This window comes from Protopterus annectens, chromosome 1.part0 (genome assembly GCF_019279795.1).
Source record: "Protopterus annectens isolate FY-2018-M chromosome 1.part0, PAN1.0, whole genome shotgun sequence".
Classification (NCBI taxonomy): Eukaryota; Metazoa; Chordata; order Ceratodontiformes; family Protopteridae; genus Protopterus; species Protopterus annectens.
Genome location: NC_056725.1, coordinates 681,090,083 through 681,105,819, shown reverse-complemented (window position 1 = coordinate 681,105,819; position 15,737 = coordinate 681,090,083). Strand labels below are relative to the sequence as shown.

General features: G+C 45.9%; 1 protein-coding gene across 3 annotated transcripts in view; it reads left to right on the top strand.

The window, feature by feature from the left end:
* Window positions 1-15,737, top strand: part of LOC122794036 (cyclin-dependent kinase-like 1) — a 1,692,555-nt gene that overhangs the window by 576,951 nt on the left and 1,099,867 nt on the right. For all 3 annotated transcript variants that reach the window (XM_044062168.1, XM_044062160.1, XM_044062151.1), the window contains exon 3: window positions 7,826-7,947. In XM_044062168.1, coding sequence (XP_043918103.1) covers window positions 7,826-7,947 — 122 coding nt within the window. The remainder of the gene's footprint in view (window positions 1-7,825; window positions 7,948-15,737) is intronic.

The window sequence follows — 15,737 nt, the reverse complement described above, 5'->3', positions numbered from 1 at the left end:
GGTCAGGGGGTCATCGCTGACGGTCCTTGTTTCCTCTGTGCCGACAGCTGCCTGGAGCATCTCTGATCTGACCAGTTTGGATCCGAGCTGCTCTTGGAGCCGGAGCCTGGATGTCAGATCCGAGGGAGTGGAACCTTTTCCATCGGCTCCGACGTTGTCGGACCAGGTTCCCTTCCTTGGAACTCCGTCCACTTCGGGACCGGCTCCGATTCTCGCGTTGGACCCAGGGAGACCGGCCTCCTTATTAGCTTCCCAGGAGGTCCGTTTTCCTTCAGCGTTCGATGTGATATACAGGGTCCTCTCCATCGGATTGAGACCTCTGACCACCCCTTCGGACTCCGCCCAGACCCCCTCAGCTCTCTCTATGGTCCTCATTGTCTTACCAGAGGGACAGCCCATGCTCAAAGAGCCCCCAGACGGTTCCCCCAGAGGAACAGATGGCTTGCAAGCGCTCCCCGGAGAGCCCCACTGGAGCTGTGCCTCGCAAGCATATGTGCAAGAGGACGCACTTGGACTCCGAGTCCCTAATCGAGGACTCAGATTTAGATGATGGGGAGTGCTCCCGAAGATCACCTCCCGAGATCCTGCACCAGCAGGGAGGTTGGTCTGCTGCAAAGCCCTTCTCTAATGAGTCTGTGTTCCTGGAGGCTTTCGGCACGGGCCTGTCTACTTCCTGGGTGTCCACTCACATGGATTCTTTAGTGGATTTGATCACCTCACGGGCGTGGAAGGAATCAGATACCGTGGAGCCAATCGCTAATCACCCTGATAAAGTTTTAAGTCTCCCCATTGACAGGCCTTCCTGGAATAAGGGCTCCCCAGTGGATGCCATATGGAAGCAGTAGCCACTGAGGGAACTATTTCAGGAACGTTCCTTGGTCCACCCTTCTAACTGTGAGTCATGGATAATGGACCTCCTAGGGATGCGAGTGTATGCTTCAGCTACCTTTTCGATCAGGGCACTGAATTATTTGGCCCATGTCACTAGACTCCAACGTGACCTAGTAAAGGAGCTGGAGGAGTCTCCACCCAAGTCCATGTCGCAGGAGGACAAGGCTTTGTTCTCCGCGAAAATGGCCACTCTGAAAGCGGTATCAAATACGTCCATGCGACTCCTCTTCCATGCTACGGAAGGAGTAACTAGAGCGGCTGGGTCCGGTGTATCCATGAGGCGTAATGCCTGGCTCAGGTTGTGTCAATTTACCGAACCCTTTAAGGCGTCCTTTGCCAATGCCCCTTATGACGGCTCAACACTTTTCAGTAAGACTGTCAGGGAGACACTAGTCCAGAGTGAGAAGGACAGGAAGACACTGTCTGCCATCGGGATCCACATCTCTAACCCTCAAAGGTCCTTTTCCCAGAACCAAAGAGGGCAAAAGAAGATGTGGTTCCGGAAGTCAAAGTATTCCTGGGACACTCAGGGCTCTTCTTCTTCTAGAGGCAGAGGGGGACAGAATGGATGCAGGCCCAGAGGCAGAGGGGGCCCGCGAAACTTCGGGTGTCAAGAACCATTCTCGGACAGACCCGGGTAGCAACCCTGAGGGGTTGCCTGGCTGCTCTACTGTGGAGGCAGCCGGGGGACGATTGTCCTTGCACCCGGCAGCATGGGAGTCCATAACAACAGACCGCTGGGTGCTTCAAATCATATCCAGAGGATATTCTATCCAATTCGTGGGTTACCCCGTATCTCCCAAACACCTCCCAGATGTTCCACCCACGCAAAGTGAGGCGGCAGCACAGGAAATTTCCAAGTGTCTAGGAAAACGAGCCATCGAAACCGCCCACCAGATTAGTCCGGATCGGGCTTCTACTCCAGGTTCTTTTTGGTGCCAAAGAAAATGGGGGACTTAAGGCCCATTCTGGACCTCTCTACCCTGAACCTGTCAGTTGCCAAAGAGAAGTTCCGGATGGTCACACTACAGTCCATCATGTCATACCTGCAAGAGAGCGACTGGATGTGCTCGTTAGATCTCCAGGATGCTTACATAAAATGCACAGAAGCTCCAGGAGGTTCCTCTGCTTCCGGCTAGAGGCCAGTTATTATCAATTTCAAGCCCTACCCTTTGGACTCACCACAGTCACCAGGGTGTTTACCAAAGTGATGGTGGTTGTAGCAGCTCACCTGAGGCTTCAGGGGATTCAGGTCTATCCGTACCTGGACAATTGGCTCCTCACTGCTCCGACCAGGTGTCTACATTCCCAAACCAGGGATTATTTTCTGACACTTGCCCTGAGTTTGGGTATCACAATCAACACATCCAAATCTCTCCTAGAGCCTGTATAGGTAATAGACTACATTGGTTCCAGGATAGACACACTCCAGTGCAAAGTATTCCTGACCTCAGAGAGAGTTCAGTACCTCAGGATGCACGTCTCCCTGATCTACCATTCTCACCTCCCAAGAGCAGAATCAGTATTGAGGGCCCTAGGCTTGATGGCGGCGACCATAACTCTCTTTCCATGTGCTCAGCTACACATGCGGATTCTTCAGTGGAATCTAGCGGTTCAGTGGTCCCTGTTGGAATTACCACTAACTTATCCTATCCACCTAAGTCAAGTGTGTTGGTCGTCCCTCATATGGTGGATGAGCTCTCCGGGCATTTTGGAGGGACAACCCTTTGTTCCAGCCCCGGCCCAAACCACAGTGACCATGGATACCTCCCAACTTGGGTGGGGGGAGCATTGTTCGGGCAGGACAGTCCAAGTCCTGTTGTCCCCCATAGAGACCAGCTTGCATATGAATGTCCTAGAAATGAGAGCGGTCCTTCTAGCATTGCAGGCCCTTCATGCCTTTCTTCCTCTGGGGATGATTGCCATTCAATCAGACAACATGTCATTAGTCTGGTATATCAACAAACAGGGAGGGATCAGATCTTACCCCCCTTCCCCTTTGTCACGAGACCATGAGAGTGTGGGAAAAGGCGATCACCACCGGTTGCTTTCTCATCACGATGCACATTCAAGGACAGTGCAACATTCTAGCGGACAGGCTAAGTTGTACCATTCTGATGCCTTACGAGCGGTCTCTGAATCTGTTAGTAGCTGAACAGATCTTGAGCGAGTGGGGTCAACCTTGCTGCAATCTCTTCGAACCTCCTTCCAACGTAAAGTGCAGCAGGTTTTTCGCTCTGAATCCCCTGCTGGGCAAGTCCCCCAGAGACGCTTTAGTTCATGCTTGGCCTCCTGGTCTTCTGTATGCTTATCCACCAGTACCTCTCATCCTGAGATTTCTGCAGAAGGCCTATTGACTGGGGAGCAAGGTGATCCTTATTTCCCCATTCTGGCCTCGCCATGTATGGTTTCCCTTCCTTTGGTCTCACTTCTGGCTCCACCTTGGATCCTAGATCCCATTCAGGATCTGATTTCACACCCATCGGGGGTGCCTCATCCGAGTCTGGACAGCCTGAAGCTCACAGTTTGGCTGCTCCAGTTACCGTGATTGCTAGGACTCCCAGACTTTCCTCCTCAGTTAAGTCTATTTTGGTAGCTGCTCATAAGTCTTCAGTCAGAAAGGTTTATCCCAGCAAGTGGAAACATTTTTCTTTTTGGGCCTCTCAGAGGAAATTATACCCTTTCACGGCTCCTATTTCTGCTATTCTTGATTTTCTAGCTGATATTTTCCAGCATGGAGCTAGTTCTTCTACTGTCAAAGTTTAGTTGGCTGGCATTTCTCATTTTCATGTGGGTGAGAATTCTGCATCCTTGGCATCTTCCAGACTGAGTAAAGCCTTTATCAAAGGCACCTTTTTGCTACGCTCCCCCGGTCAAAGATCCTGTCCCCCTGTGGGACCTTACTATGGTTCTCCAAGCTCTGGTCGCTCCGCCTTTCAAGCCTGCCGCAACTGCAGATCTAAAATTTCTATCATGGAAAACAGCTTTGCTGGTCACTGTTACCTCTGCTAGAAGGGTTTCAGAATTACAGGCTTTGTCCATCAAACTTCCGTACATGATTTTTCATAAAGATAGTTTCCCTTCGAACCAACGCATCTTTTCTTCCTAAGATGGCGTCACCAGTCAATATCAGTCAGACTATAAATTTGCCTGTGTTCTTTCCCAATTTTACCAGCAGGATGGAATACAAGCTACACATGTTGGATGTTCATAGGCAGTTACGATTCTATTTACACAGAACAAAAAATTTTCGTAAATCTGATCAGTTTTATTTCATTCTATATACCCTTTTTGGGCAAACCTATTTCCAAGGTCACTGTAGCTAGATGGATTTCTTCATGCATCCTGCAGGTCTATAAGGACAAAGGCATGTCTCCTCCAGGTTAGGTAGAAACTCATTCCACTAGGTCCATAGCTACGTCTGCAGCTTTCTGGTCTAGAGTGTCTTTGGATGACATTTGCTCTGCAGCTACTTGGTTCTTATCTCATACATTTATTTCTCATTACAAATTGTATTTGACTTCTAGAAGGAGAGCATCCTTTGGCTCCGCGGTACTCCGGAATATCCTTCCATGAGGGCCTCCCAGGAGTTTAGTAGCTGAGGACTCTGTCCCACAGGTTGAAGACCAAATGAAGTAAACTACTTCAGATAAAGAAGTTATGTACTCACCATAACATTCCATCTGAGTAGTTGCACTTAATTTGTCTTCAACCGTCCCTCCCTCCTTCCCCTGCACCTTGGCGCATGTTCAGTCTACGGGCTGCAGTATAGGTCACAAGTATGTTATCAGGTCGGGTTCTAAGTATAAGTTCAGCAAACTCGATCTGGGGATGGAAGGCAGTGGAGGTGTATTATGGGTAAGGGGAGGAGTCTGGAGCTCGGAGCTGATGCTAGTAGTATTTACCGGCTCAGATCCGATACGGATCCGTATTCCCACAGGTTGAAGACAAATGAAGTACAACTACTCAGATGGAATGTTATGGTTGGTACATAACTTCTTTTTCTGCAAAAACTTGGTTATGAGGGGAGTTGGTAGATAACCAAATTTCTGCAGAAAGTGACCTGGTGCAAGAAGAAGGTGTTCCTCATCTCCCCTTTTTGGCCTCAACATATACAGTTCCCTTTCTATGGCTTCATTTGGTGTACTATCCCTGGGTGTTGGACCTTTTTCCAGATTTGATTTCTCACCCATCTGGCAAGCTTCACCCAGACATCAAAGCCATGAGGTTAACCACTTGGAATCTCCACTTCCATCGATGTGCAGAAATTCCAGGCTTCTGTCTGTGGTGATCCACATATTATCATTTCAAAAACCTTCTGCCAAGAAAGTTTGTAGAAGTAAGTGGAAGAGATTTTATGACCAAAGGGTGTAGATCGTTTTTCAGCTCCATTACCAATTTTTGGCAGCTTTGTTTCATGCAGGAGCTACTTCCTTCATCATGAAAATACCTTTGGCAGCTATTTAGAAGTTTCATGTATGTGAAGACTGTACAGCAGTTGCCTCATTGAAACAATCTAAGTCCTTTTTATAAGGTACCTTCATCCTGCGACCTCCTCTAAGGGATCCTATTCCATATTGGGATATTACTGTTTTGCTCCATGCCTTGATAAATCCCCCTTTCTAGCCTGCAGCTACTAGAGATTTGAAATTCCTTTCTTGTAAAATGCTTTCTGATGGTGGCTATTTAGGAGAATTTCAGAATTCCAGGCCTTGTTATATAAACCATCTTATTTGGTCCTTCACAAAAGACAGGGTTTCTCTTTTCGGACCAATTCTAACTTCATCCCCAAAGCTTCTTCTGGTTCTGCCTTGAATCAGGTGATTAACTTACCATTTATTTCCATTTTCTCAAACAAGGGAGAATATCTCTTCTATTTGCTGGATGTTCATTGTCAATTACCTATCTGTTTGCACCAAACCAATGACCTCAGAAAATCTGACCAACTTTTTCTCTCGTCTAGCACTAAATTAGGAAATAGGTCTCCAAGGTCACATTATCCAGGTTGTTGTCTGATTGCATTATGTTTGTCTATAATGTCAGAGGATTGTCTCTACCTCACAAATGTAATGTTCACTCTAGTGGGGCTGTTGCAAATTTCACATGATATCTGTGATGTGGGTACTTGGTCTATGATGCACATGTTTATTTCCCACTACAAGCTGGACCCGCAGTCTAGGTCTCGGGCATCATTTGGCTTCACCATCCTTCAGAACATCCTTCCATGCATCCTTTGAGGGGTTGCAGTAACTGGGAACTCTATACAAGTAGTTGATATGGGCTGAAAAGACAACATCGGATACAAAAGTTATGCAGTTACCATAATGCTACATCCATGTTGTCTTTTTCCGTCCATTTTAACTTTCCTACCCTCTGTCCCAGTGCCAAATTGGGTTCTTGACTGACTATACTGGACCTGTCTGGAGCCTTGTCCTACTTACACTCTTGGACTGTTTTGCTGTCATTTCAGACCTTTTTTTATAGGCAGCCAAATTCAATCTGAGGGCAGAGGGTGATTATGGGCAGAGGTGAGGAGCATGAACCTTGGATCCAAAAGTCTGACTGTTGCTGGCTTTGGATCCAGTTGGATCCCATATACCCAACAATTGAAATGGAAGGAAGAAGACAACACTGATCTATTATTGGTAAGTATCTAATTAAGGAGAATAAGTTTATACATCCTTTGAATCAGAAGATCCATCCATCCATTCATCTATCCATAACCCCTTTTCCTGTTTTGCACACATGGGATTTGGGTGTCACTTCAGCAATGGCAATGTTTTAGAGCCAAGGTTCACACTGCCAGGTGGTTGAATCAGAAGATATTTTTCAGTAAAAGCTATGCAGACTGTGATACCAAGCACATTATTTATTTAACTCAATGTGTGATATGCTCTGTTTTTTTCACAGGTAAATATAATTATAAAGTAAACTAAAATGAAAGCTTGGATTATATTAAATAGTCTTTCTGCAGTTACTAGGGCTGGTTTGTGTTTTAGATTATTAATTTCTTTAAGCATGCTTGTTTTTGTCTGCTAAAGCTGCCCTATTTTTGCATTTTCCAATTAAAAATCTACAAGGATCCTAGAAGGCATATGCATTTCTGGGTTATAGCCAGTTATTATCAATTCTTGACTGTACCCTTTGGTCCCACTCTTGATGAACACCAAGTGCATGCCCTTAATAGTAACTCATCAGAGGCAGGAGGGAACCATGATCTTAACTAACCTGCATGTTTGACTTCCTGCTGCTCCTTCCATGATGGATCTGGTACAAATCAAGGAATATGTGCTCAGTTTTTTTCATTCTGTGGGTGAACATCACAAAGTTCCAGCTTCTTTTGGTTTAGGTCCTCAGTTTTATCAGTTGCTACATAGATACAGCTGTGTGTTTGACCATCTTGCTCAGCAGGTGTTATTCATTCTGCAGCAGTGCAAGCTTTCGTTCACTTATATTAGTCCATCCCGGGAGAGGTTTACCTCAGAGTGGTCTCTATGTTTGTTGCATCTGCTCCATTGTTTAGAGACGATGGACCTTTTGTTACAGTTTCTTATTATGGTAAGTGTATAACTTATATATGTATAACAAGGTCCATCTTCAGAAACATATCTCTCCTCCATCCCTTACCTGTGGTTTATCTTGTTTAGAGTTTACTTCTCTGTGCTTTGCCTTTCCTTCTTTTTCCCTCCCTAAGCTCAACATTATAAGAAGCTTTGGAGAGTTCAAGATGAGTGACACACAGTGAGAGTTGAGAGTGTTCCAGGCAGGCTGTGAGTGTTTTATCTGAGTCATGCTGTTTACAGTATAAGTTGGAGATTATCAAAGATGGACCTTCTTACAGATCTCTTAATATGGCAAAATACATGACATTCATTTGTTAAGAACTACCTAGAGTGTTGCTGTATTATATTATTTCTTTTTCTTGCTTTTAAAGCAACTGAAACATGTGAACTTGGTCAACTTATTGGAGGTGTTTCGAAGGAAACGAAGGCTACATTTGGTTTTTGAGTACTGTGATCATACAGTGCTTAATGAATTAGATCGCTTTCCTAGAGGGTAAGTGGACTATGATTATTAAGACTTCATTTCACTGCATAAAATACAATAAATCTTATGAAAATATTTTCTATTAATTTTAAACATTGTCAGTAAACATGTAACTGAGATATGAAAAAAATACAAAAACATGAAAAAACATAGTATGCCTACTTGTAGCAATGAGGTCAAATAACGATTAGTTAAATACATATACTCCAGTGACTTTTAATGTGCAGCATTAAACAGAGTTAATGCAGATTTATTTTTTTGTTGAGTTTTACTGTACTGCATATTTATAAAAGAGGAACACACCTACGGAGTAATATGGCAAAATCAATCATATTGTCAGTTTATATTTTGATGTAATAGTTTCCACGAATCCTTCTAGCTAGAAAATATTTATTAAATGTATTAATCTGTATGCTATGCTATAGTTTATACATTTTCTTTTAATATTAGCCATCAAGTAATGACAATGAACTTCACTGGGGAAAAATGTTGTTAACATAACTGAATTTTCTTTTTAAAAGAGAAATTCAGTTTACCTAGTTTTGCTTGCTGCCAAGTTAAAGTCCAATTTGTTCAGTTAAAGAGATTTATGTAAACTATATATTGCCAGGGACTCTCTTTTAGATTCACCAAAGTCCTCGCCACTCACACTAATTGACCAGTGCTGGTTGGTCATTTAGCATGATGGTGATAAAATGTGATTGTAGTCCTATCTCGCTTTCATTCTTACACATGGGTTTGGAGCCGATCCTTGGCTCCGACTCAGCCTATTACAAAGCTCAAAGTCTTCTAGTTGGCTTGTGGCTAGGTAGGTATCCCATGGTGCACCAGTATAATCCCCAGATCTTGTTTGCCGCTTCGAGTTCAGATGTGCTTCTTCTTGGCTGTGGCTAAGTTTAACACATTTTGCTATTTTTTCTATATTGCAGTTTAACTTTTCAAGTTATATGGCTTTTGCTAGTGTTTAACAATTGTTAGAGTAGTTTCAGTATTGCTGAAGTGTTTCTTTCTTCACTTTAGATAATTATTGTTGAGAAATGTTTGGCCGTTGGCCTTGTTGTTCTCTATGGTATCCTGTGTGCCAGTTTGTTCTATTTAACGGGCGTTTTGCCCTTTGTTGTTAATTGCTGTGCTTATTAGCGTAGAAAGTTTGGTAGTTCATTAGTTTAATAAATATTTAGTGTTTGCTGTTAAGGTGCGCATATGCACTCAATTTAACCTTTTCATGTACAGTGTTCTTTAGTGTGCAGTGTTTATTAGCGTTAGTGAGTTAGCATTCAACTCTTTCTGCCTAGATATTAGTCGGACATTTAGCTATTTAGTTGACAAGGGGTCTTTGATATTTCCAACCCTTTTGGTTCTCTGTCATTGAATTTGAGTAAAGTTCCTCTCAGACAGACCTTTCTGGCTCATACTTTGTGTGTGTATGTTTGTGTACTGTATATTTGATTGTTTCTGACCTTTAGTCTTCTGTTTTCTAGGTCTGTTTAAGTTAGAGGACCTAGTTTTCTCTCTTTTTCTCTGCCCAGGGCTAGGCCCATTTGAGTTAGAGGACCTAGTCCTCGTTGTGTTTGAGTTGTGTCATTTTTTTGCTGCATGTCCGTACCATGTCTAAAGAGGTAAAAGATCATAAACCCTCGAGGTTTAAGAAATGTGTGAAATGCTCTCAGAAAATGTCTATTACCGATGGCCACAGTAACTGTGTGTATTGCCTCGGAGCAATCCATCTGCAAGGAACATGTTTGTTTTGCCATTCTTTCAGTGCCAGGGTCTTACAGGAGCAGAAGAACAAACTAATATTAAAAAGTCTCCATAAGCCTTCTTTCGAGGAATACTTGGTCAGTTCGTCTTCTTCCTCCAAATCTCATGCATCTAAAAAAGAAAAGGCTAAACCTTCCAAGAGGCATTCCCCAGTGCCATCTGGTGCCTCGGAACCCCTTCCTAAACTTTCAAAACCAGACAAGACTTCTCCCTCCTCGGCTCCACTGATCTTGGAACCGATCGAGGCTGTTGATACTATGACTCCAGTGATGGCCCCATGCATTTTGGAGCCAACTACTGATAGCAGACATCGGAGCCAGTCCAGAGATGCATTGCCGGTCTCCCCAACTTTAAGGTGCCCTGTCTTACAGAGGTTCAGATCTCCCACAGTGTCTTCCAGATCTTCCAGGAGCCTATCAGAAGAAAATGTGGAGAGAGTATTGTTGAGACTCCTGAAGTTGTCTGCCTTGCCAAAAATGCTGTTGGCTCCGACCCAGTCGGTCTCAGAGCCACTTGAGTCCATTTCCCCTACTGTGCTTCCTCCTCCGAGCTATGCTGGGCTTCTGGAGACGGAGTGTTCAGTACCGCTGGTTGTGGAACCCTCGGCTCCAGCTTCCCCTGAGGTTGTCTCGGAGCAGAGTTCTGCTCCGACACCTTCGTTGCCATCCGGGGTGTCTAGGAGCTAAAGCTCTCCAGTCAGCCCTGACAGGGACACTTGGGCCCAGACCTCTTCGGTTCCGAGTCTCCCTCTCGGTGTGTCGGCTAGGGTGAGCTCAGACCCTACATCTGTCTCAGAGCCGACCGCTCTGGAGCCGATGACTTCTTCTGTCTCCTTGGAGCCGAGGTCTTCAGAGCCTGAGAGATCGGCCTTCGAGATGATGCAGAGTGTGCTGTCCCGTTCATCAGCTCCATGCAGGGGTACCGACACTCTTCTCCCTCGGGCACCGACCTCCATCTCAGCACCTACTCCCTCTCTCGACAGCAGAGACCAGCAGCCTCAGGAGCCCCCGGCTGGTGGCCCCCACTCTTCCGAGACCTCCCCGGAATATCCTTCTGAGGAGCCCCCTCAGAAGAAGATATGCAAGACGAAGCATGTAGACTCCCAGGATGAGTCTCTTACCTCCGACACCGACCTCGAGGAGTCAGAAGGGTCCCTCAAGTCGTTCTCTGATGATGTCTCCTTTGTAGACATCTTAGAGATCCTTAAGCAGAGGTGCGGCTGGCCCACTGTTGCCCCTTCTGATGAGGAGTTGGTGTACCTGAAGGCTTTTGGGTCTCAGCCTTCAGCCTCTTGGATGTCTCCACCTTTCGACGAACTTCTAGACCTTGTTAGTCGAAAAGTCTGGGAGACTCCTGATGCCATGGAGCCAGTCTCCAGGAGATCCAATAAATTTTTGTCAGCCCCCAAGGAGAAGGAATTTTTGTCCAAGGGCATTCCTGTAGATGCCATGGTGGTGGCGGTGGCCACTAAGAAGGAACTAGCGGAGACTTCTTCATCTGTCCATCCCCCAAACAAGGAGTCTCGAATGGTGGATAGATACGGGAAGTGTATCTTCATCAGCGGCATTCACTTTCAGATCGCTGAGCTACCTAACACATTTTACAAGGCTTCAGAGAGATCTCGATAAGTAGTTGAGAGAGACTCTACAAGGTACATCTACTGAAGGAGTCCCTGATAAGGTGTCTGCACAGTTGTCCACCTTGAATTCTATTGTTAACTCCTCCATGAGGCTGATTTCGTATGCAGCTGATGGAGCGAACAGGGCAGCAGGTTCTGGAGTTTCCCTTAGAAGGCACTCCTGGATGCGCTCGTGTAATTTTGTGGAGCCGTTCAAGACTACCTTTACCAACGCCTCCTTTGACGGTTCTTCCTTATTTGGACCTAAGGTAAAAGACACACTCACCAGGTGCGAGCAAAAAGGGAAAATGCTCTCTGCCGTGGGAGTATGTTTTACCGTCCCCTCTAGACCATATCCCAAGGGTCAGAGAGGTGGTAAAATGTGGTTTAAGAAGTCCCAGAAGTTTTTCCCAGATGCACAGGGTGACTCCTCCTTCAGAGACAGAGGAGAAGGAGCAAATGGTAGATGTCGCCCTAGAGGCAGGGGCGGACCGCAAAACCAGGGAGGTCGCGATTCGTTTCGAGGCCAACCCTATCAGCGCTTCTGATGTGGGGCCCGGCTGTGCTTCTCTGGAGCCTGTCGGGGGTCGCATTTCTTTGTATCCAGAAGCCTGGCTAAGCATCACCCAAGACAAATGGTACAAAGAATTATCACCAGAGGTTATTCCATACCCTTTTCTCCTCCACCTCATGTTCCCAAGAGGATCCCGGATGTTCCACCCAATCACAGGGATCAAGTAACTGTAGAAGTGAGACAAGTTGCTCGCAAACAGAGTCATCCAAACCGTCCTCACAGACCAGGTAGGATTCGGAATTTACTCCAGATTCTTTTTAGTGCCAAAACATACAGGGGACTGGAGGCCCATTTTGGACCTCAGCAAATTAAATGAATCTGTAAAGAAGGACAAGCTCCGGATGGTGACACTGCAGTCTATACTCCCTCTATTAGGGAAAGACACTTGGATGTGCTCAATACACCTCCAAGATGCATACTACCACATAAAAATGGGCAGAGCGTCAAGGAGCCATCTACGCTTCCGACTGGGAGTCAGTTACTACCAGGTTCTTGCTCTGCCCTTTGGTCTCACCACAGCCCCCAGGGTGTTCACCAAGTGTATGGCAATAGTGACAGCTCACCTGAGACGTCTAGGATTCCAAGTGTTTCCGTACATGGACAACTGGCTCCTGACTGCCTCCACCAGGCATCTACTTCTTCAAACAAGAGATTCCACTACCTAACTTTGTGCCCAGTTGGGGATTACTATAAATTGGGAAAATTCTGCCTTATTGCCCTCTCAATTTGTGACTTTTATAGGCGCAGAAATAGACACAGTCGCCATGTTAGCTCGTCTTCCAGCAGAAAGAGCACAGAACCTCATACAACAAATCCTTCAGATACTCCCCCTCCGGAAAGTCAACCTCCACCATATTGCTAGTCCCTCTTGCCAGATTACACATGCGGATTCTTCAATGGCTCTTATCATCCCAGTGGTCCTTCCAACAACTGCCTCTATCCCACCACATCATTTTAACAGAGTCATGCAAAAAGGACCTCCGTTGGTGGATCCAACCCAACCAACTAACGACAGGCACCCCATTCCTTCCTTGCCAACCCATTGCTATTGTGACCATGGATGTCTCATAGATAGGGTGGGAGGCATTATATAGGCAGGACTGTCCAAGGCACGTGGCAAGATCACGAGGCTCACCTGCATATCAGTGTTCTAGAGATGAGGACGGTGCTTCTGGCGTTGCAAGCACTCCACGACCTTTTTCCTCTTGGGACAATAGCAATACAATAAGACAACATGTCAGTAGTATGGTATCTTAACAAACAAGGCAGAACCAGATCTTGCCCCCTTTGTTGAGAGGCTATTCGTGTTTGGAAATGGGCGATATCTTCCCAGCACTTTCTAGTGGCAACGCACATCCCAGGGACAACCAACGTGATAACCAACAAACTCAGCTGGGCAATCTTGATGCCTCACGAGTGGTCTCTGAAACAGGAAATAGCATAACAGATTTTCTGCAGATGGGGACAGCCTTGCTGCGATTTTTTCGCCAGTCCGATCAACTCCAAATGCAGCAGCTACTTTTCCCTGTTGCCCCCTCAGGAGGAGACACCGAGAGACGCACTTGTTCACAATTGGCCCCTGGATCTCCTATGTTTTCCCGCCCTTTCCTCTCATATCCAAGGTGGTTCAGAAAACGAAACTGTTGGGAAGCAGATTGATTCTCATCCCTCCTTACTGGCCTCGTCAGGTTTGGTTCCCCTTTCTCAGGCCTCATCTACTAGACGATCCATGGACTCTGGACCCAGTGCCAGATCTGTTGACACACATGTCAGGCTCTCTTCATCCCAGCCTCCACACCCTCAGTTTGACAGCTTGGCTGCTCCAGTTCCATCCTTAGTCAGGCTTCATGACTTTTCACCTGCTGTGACCCACATTCTCACATCTTCTCACAAACCCTCCACTAGAAAGGTGTACACCAGCAAATGGAGAAGTTTTTCTATCTGGGCTGATGAAAGGAATGTTGACCCTTACACCGCATCCATTCCAGTGGTTTTAAAATTCTTTTCTGAACGTTTTCACCAGGGTTCTGCTGCTGCCACAATTAGGGTTCAGTTGACAGCAATATCAAATTTTCATTTGGGTCAATATGAGTCTAATCTGATGTCACACAGATTGTGTAAAACCTTCGTTAAAGGAGCTACTTTGCTGAGACCTCCATTTCAGGAACTGGTAGCTTCATGTGATTTAAACTTCGTCCTATCCAAATTAACGTCTCCACCCTTTGAACCTGCTCATTCATGTTCGCTGAAGTTTCTGTCTTGGAATACTTTGTTTCTGGTGGCCATCACATCTGCTAGACGAGTATCAGAGTTACAAGCACTGTCTATCAAGCCACCTTATTTGATTTTCCACAAAGATAGAGTATCGTTTCACACAAACCCATCTTTTGGTCCTTAAGGTGTGCTCTCATAATAACTTCAACCAAACTATAGAACTTCCTGTGTACTTTCCTAATCATTCCAATGCAGCAGAATACAGATTTCATCAGTTGGACGCTCACAGACAATTACGGATGTTAAGTTGTCTGTCTCGCCTTCATTCTTGCTGGTTGGGGTTCGGAGCTGATCCTCGGCTCCGACTCGGCCATCTACTAAAGCTCGAGAGCTATTTACTGGCTCGAGGCCTCCCCATATCCCACAATGCTTGGCGCTAGATACCCAGATCTCGTTTGCCGCTTCAGCTATGAGGTTGCATTTTTACTGGCTCAGGTCGTATTAATCTTTTTTGGTCTTATTAGCTTAAAATCTTCCTTTGTTTTTTCTTATATATAGTTAGTCTTTCCCTTTTTGTATAATTTGACTGTGTATCCCCTAGTTTGTCCCACTCAGGAAACTCGTTTTTTGTTAGAGAGTTTCTATCCCCCCCCTTGTTTCTTCTCTTTAGTGGCTAACCCCACCCTTTTTTGTACCTAATAGGAGTAGTGTTTAGCCTAGTAATATTTGTATATATTTTTATTAGTGGATAGTTTTTGTTGTTATTCAGTGTGGTGTGATAGTTTTTGGTTGTTATTATTGTTAGTTTAACTAGTGCGGGTGTGTGACTGTTCCTGTGTGCCTTACTTAAGTACTAGTTTAATTTTCTCTCTTTGGTATCCCCTTCCAGTATGTCCAAGGATACCAAAGTTTCAGGCTTCAAGAAGTGTGATTCGTGCTGTCAGAAGATGTCTCTGACGGACGGTCACACTTCTTGTGTTTATTGCTTGGGTTCTCTACACCTGCAGGACTCCTGCTCGGTCTGTCACACCTTCAGCCCGAGAGTCTTGCAGGAGCGTAGGAACAAGCTTATTTTGAGAGGCTTACTTAAGCCAGAGGGATCCCTGGCGAAGCCTCAGTCGGGGAAATCCTTAAAGCCCGCCAAGCCATCGGCTCCCAGCTCAGAGCCGTCGCCGGGCGGAGCATCTACCTCCTCTTCGGTTCTGGAACTGACATCTCTGGACCTCAGTCAGCTCCGACTTTAGTGTTGGAACCGTCTTTGGGCCGAAAACATTCTAGGTCCCCTTCCCCAGAATCGGTTAGTTCGGCTCCAAGGTCACCATTGCTTCAGTCTGAATGAAGCCATAGGTCCCACTCCTCTCGGTCCTCCAGGCTATCCGATCATCACTTGGAGAGGGTGGTCAGTAGACTCAAATCGCAGGCCCTGGCCAAAATTTTAACCAGCCCTTCTCAACAGACTGTGGCTGTCCCTGTGTCTTCAGCAGTTCCTCCTCCGACTCCCCCTTTGTGTTCGGAGCCAGAGCTGTTTGGGGCTCGAATCTTGGGAACGTCGGAGCTGATACCACACCTTTCGGCTCCTTCATCAGCTCCAATCTCTTCATTGGTTCCTTCCTTGGAGGGATCTGGGTGCTG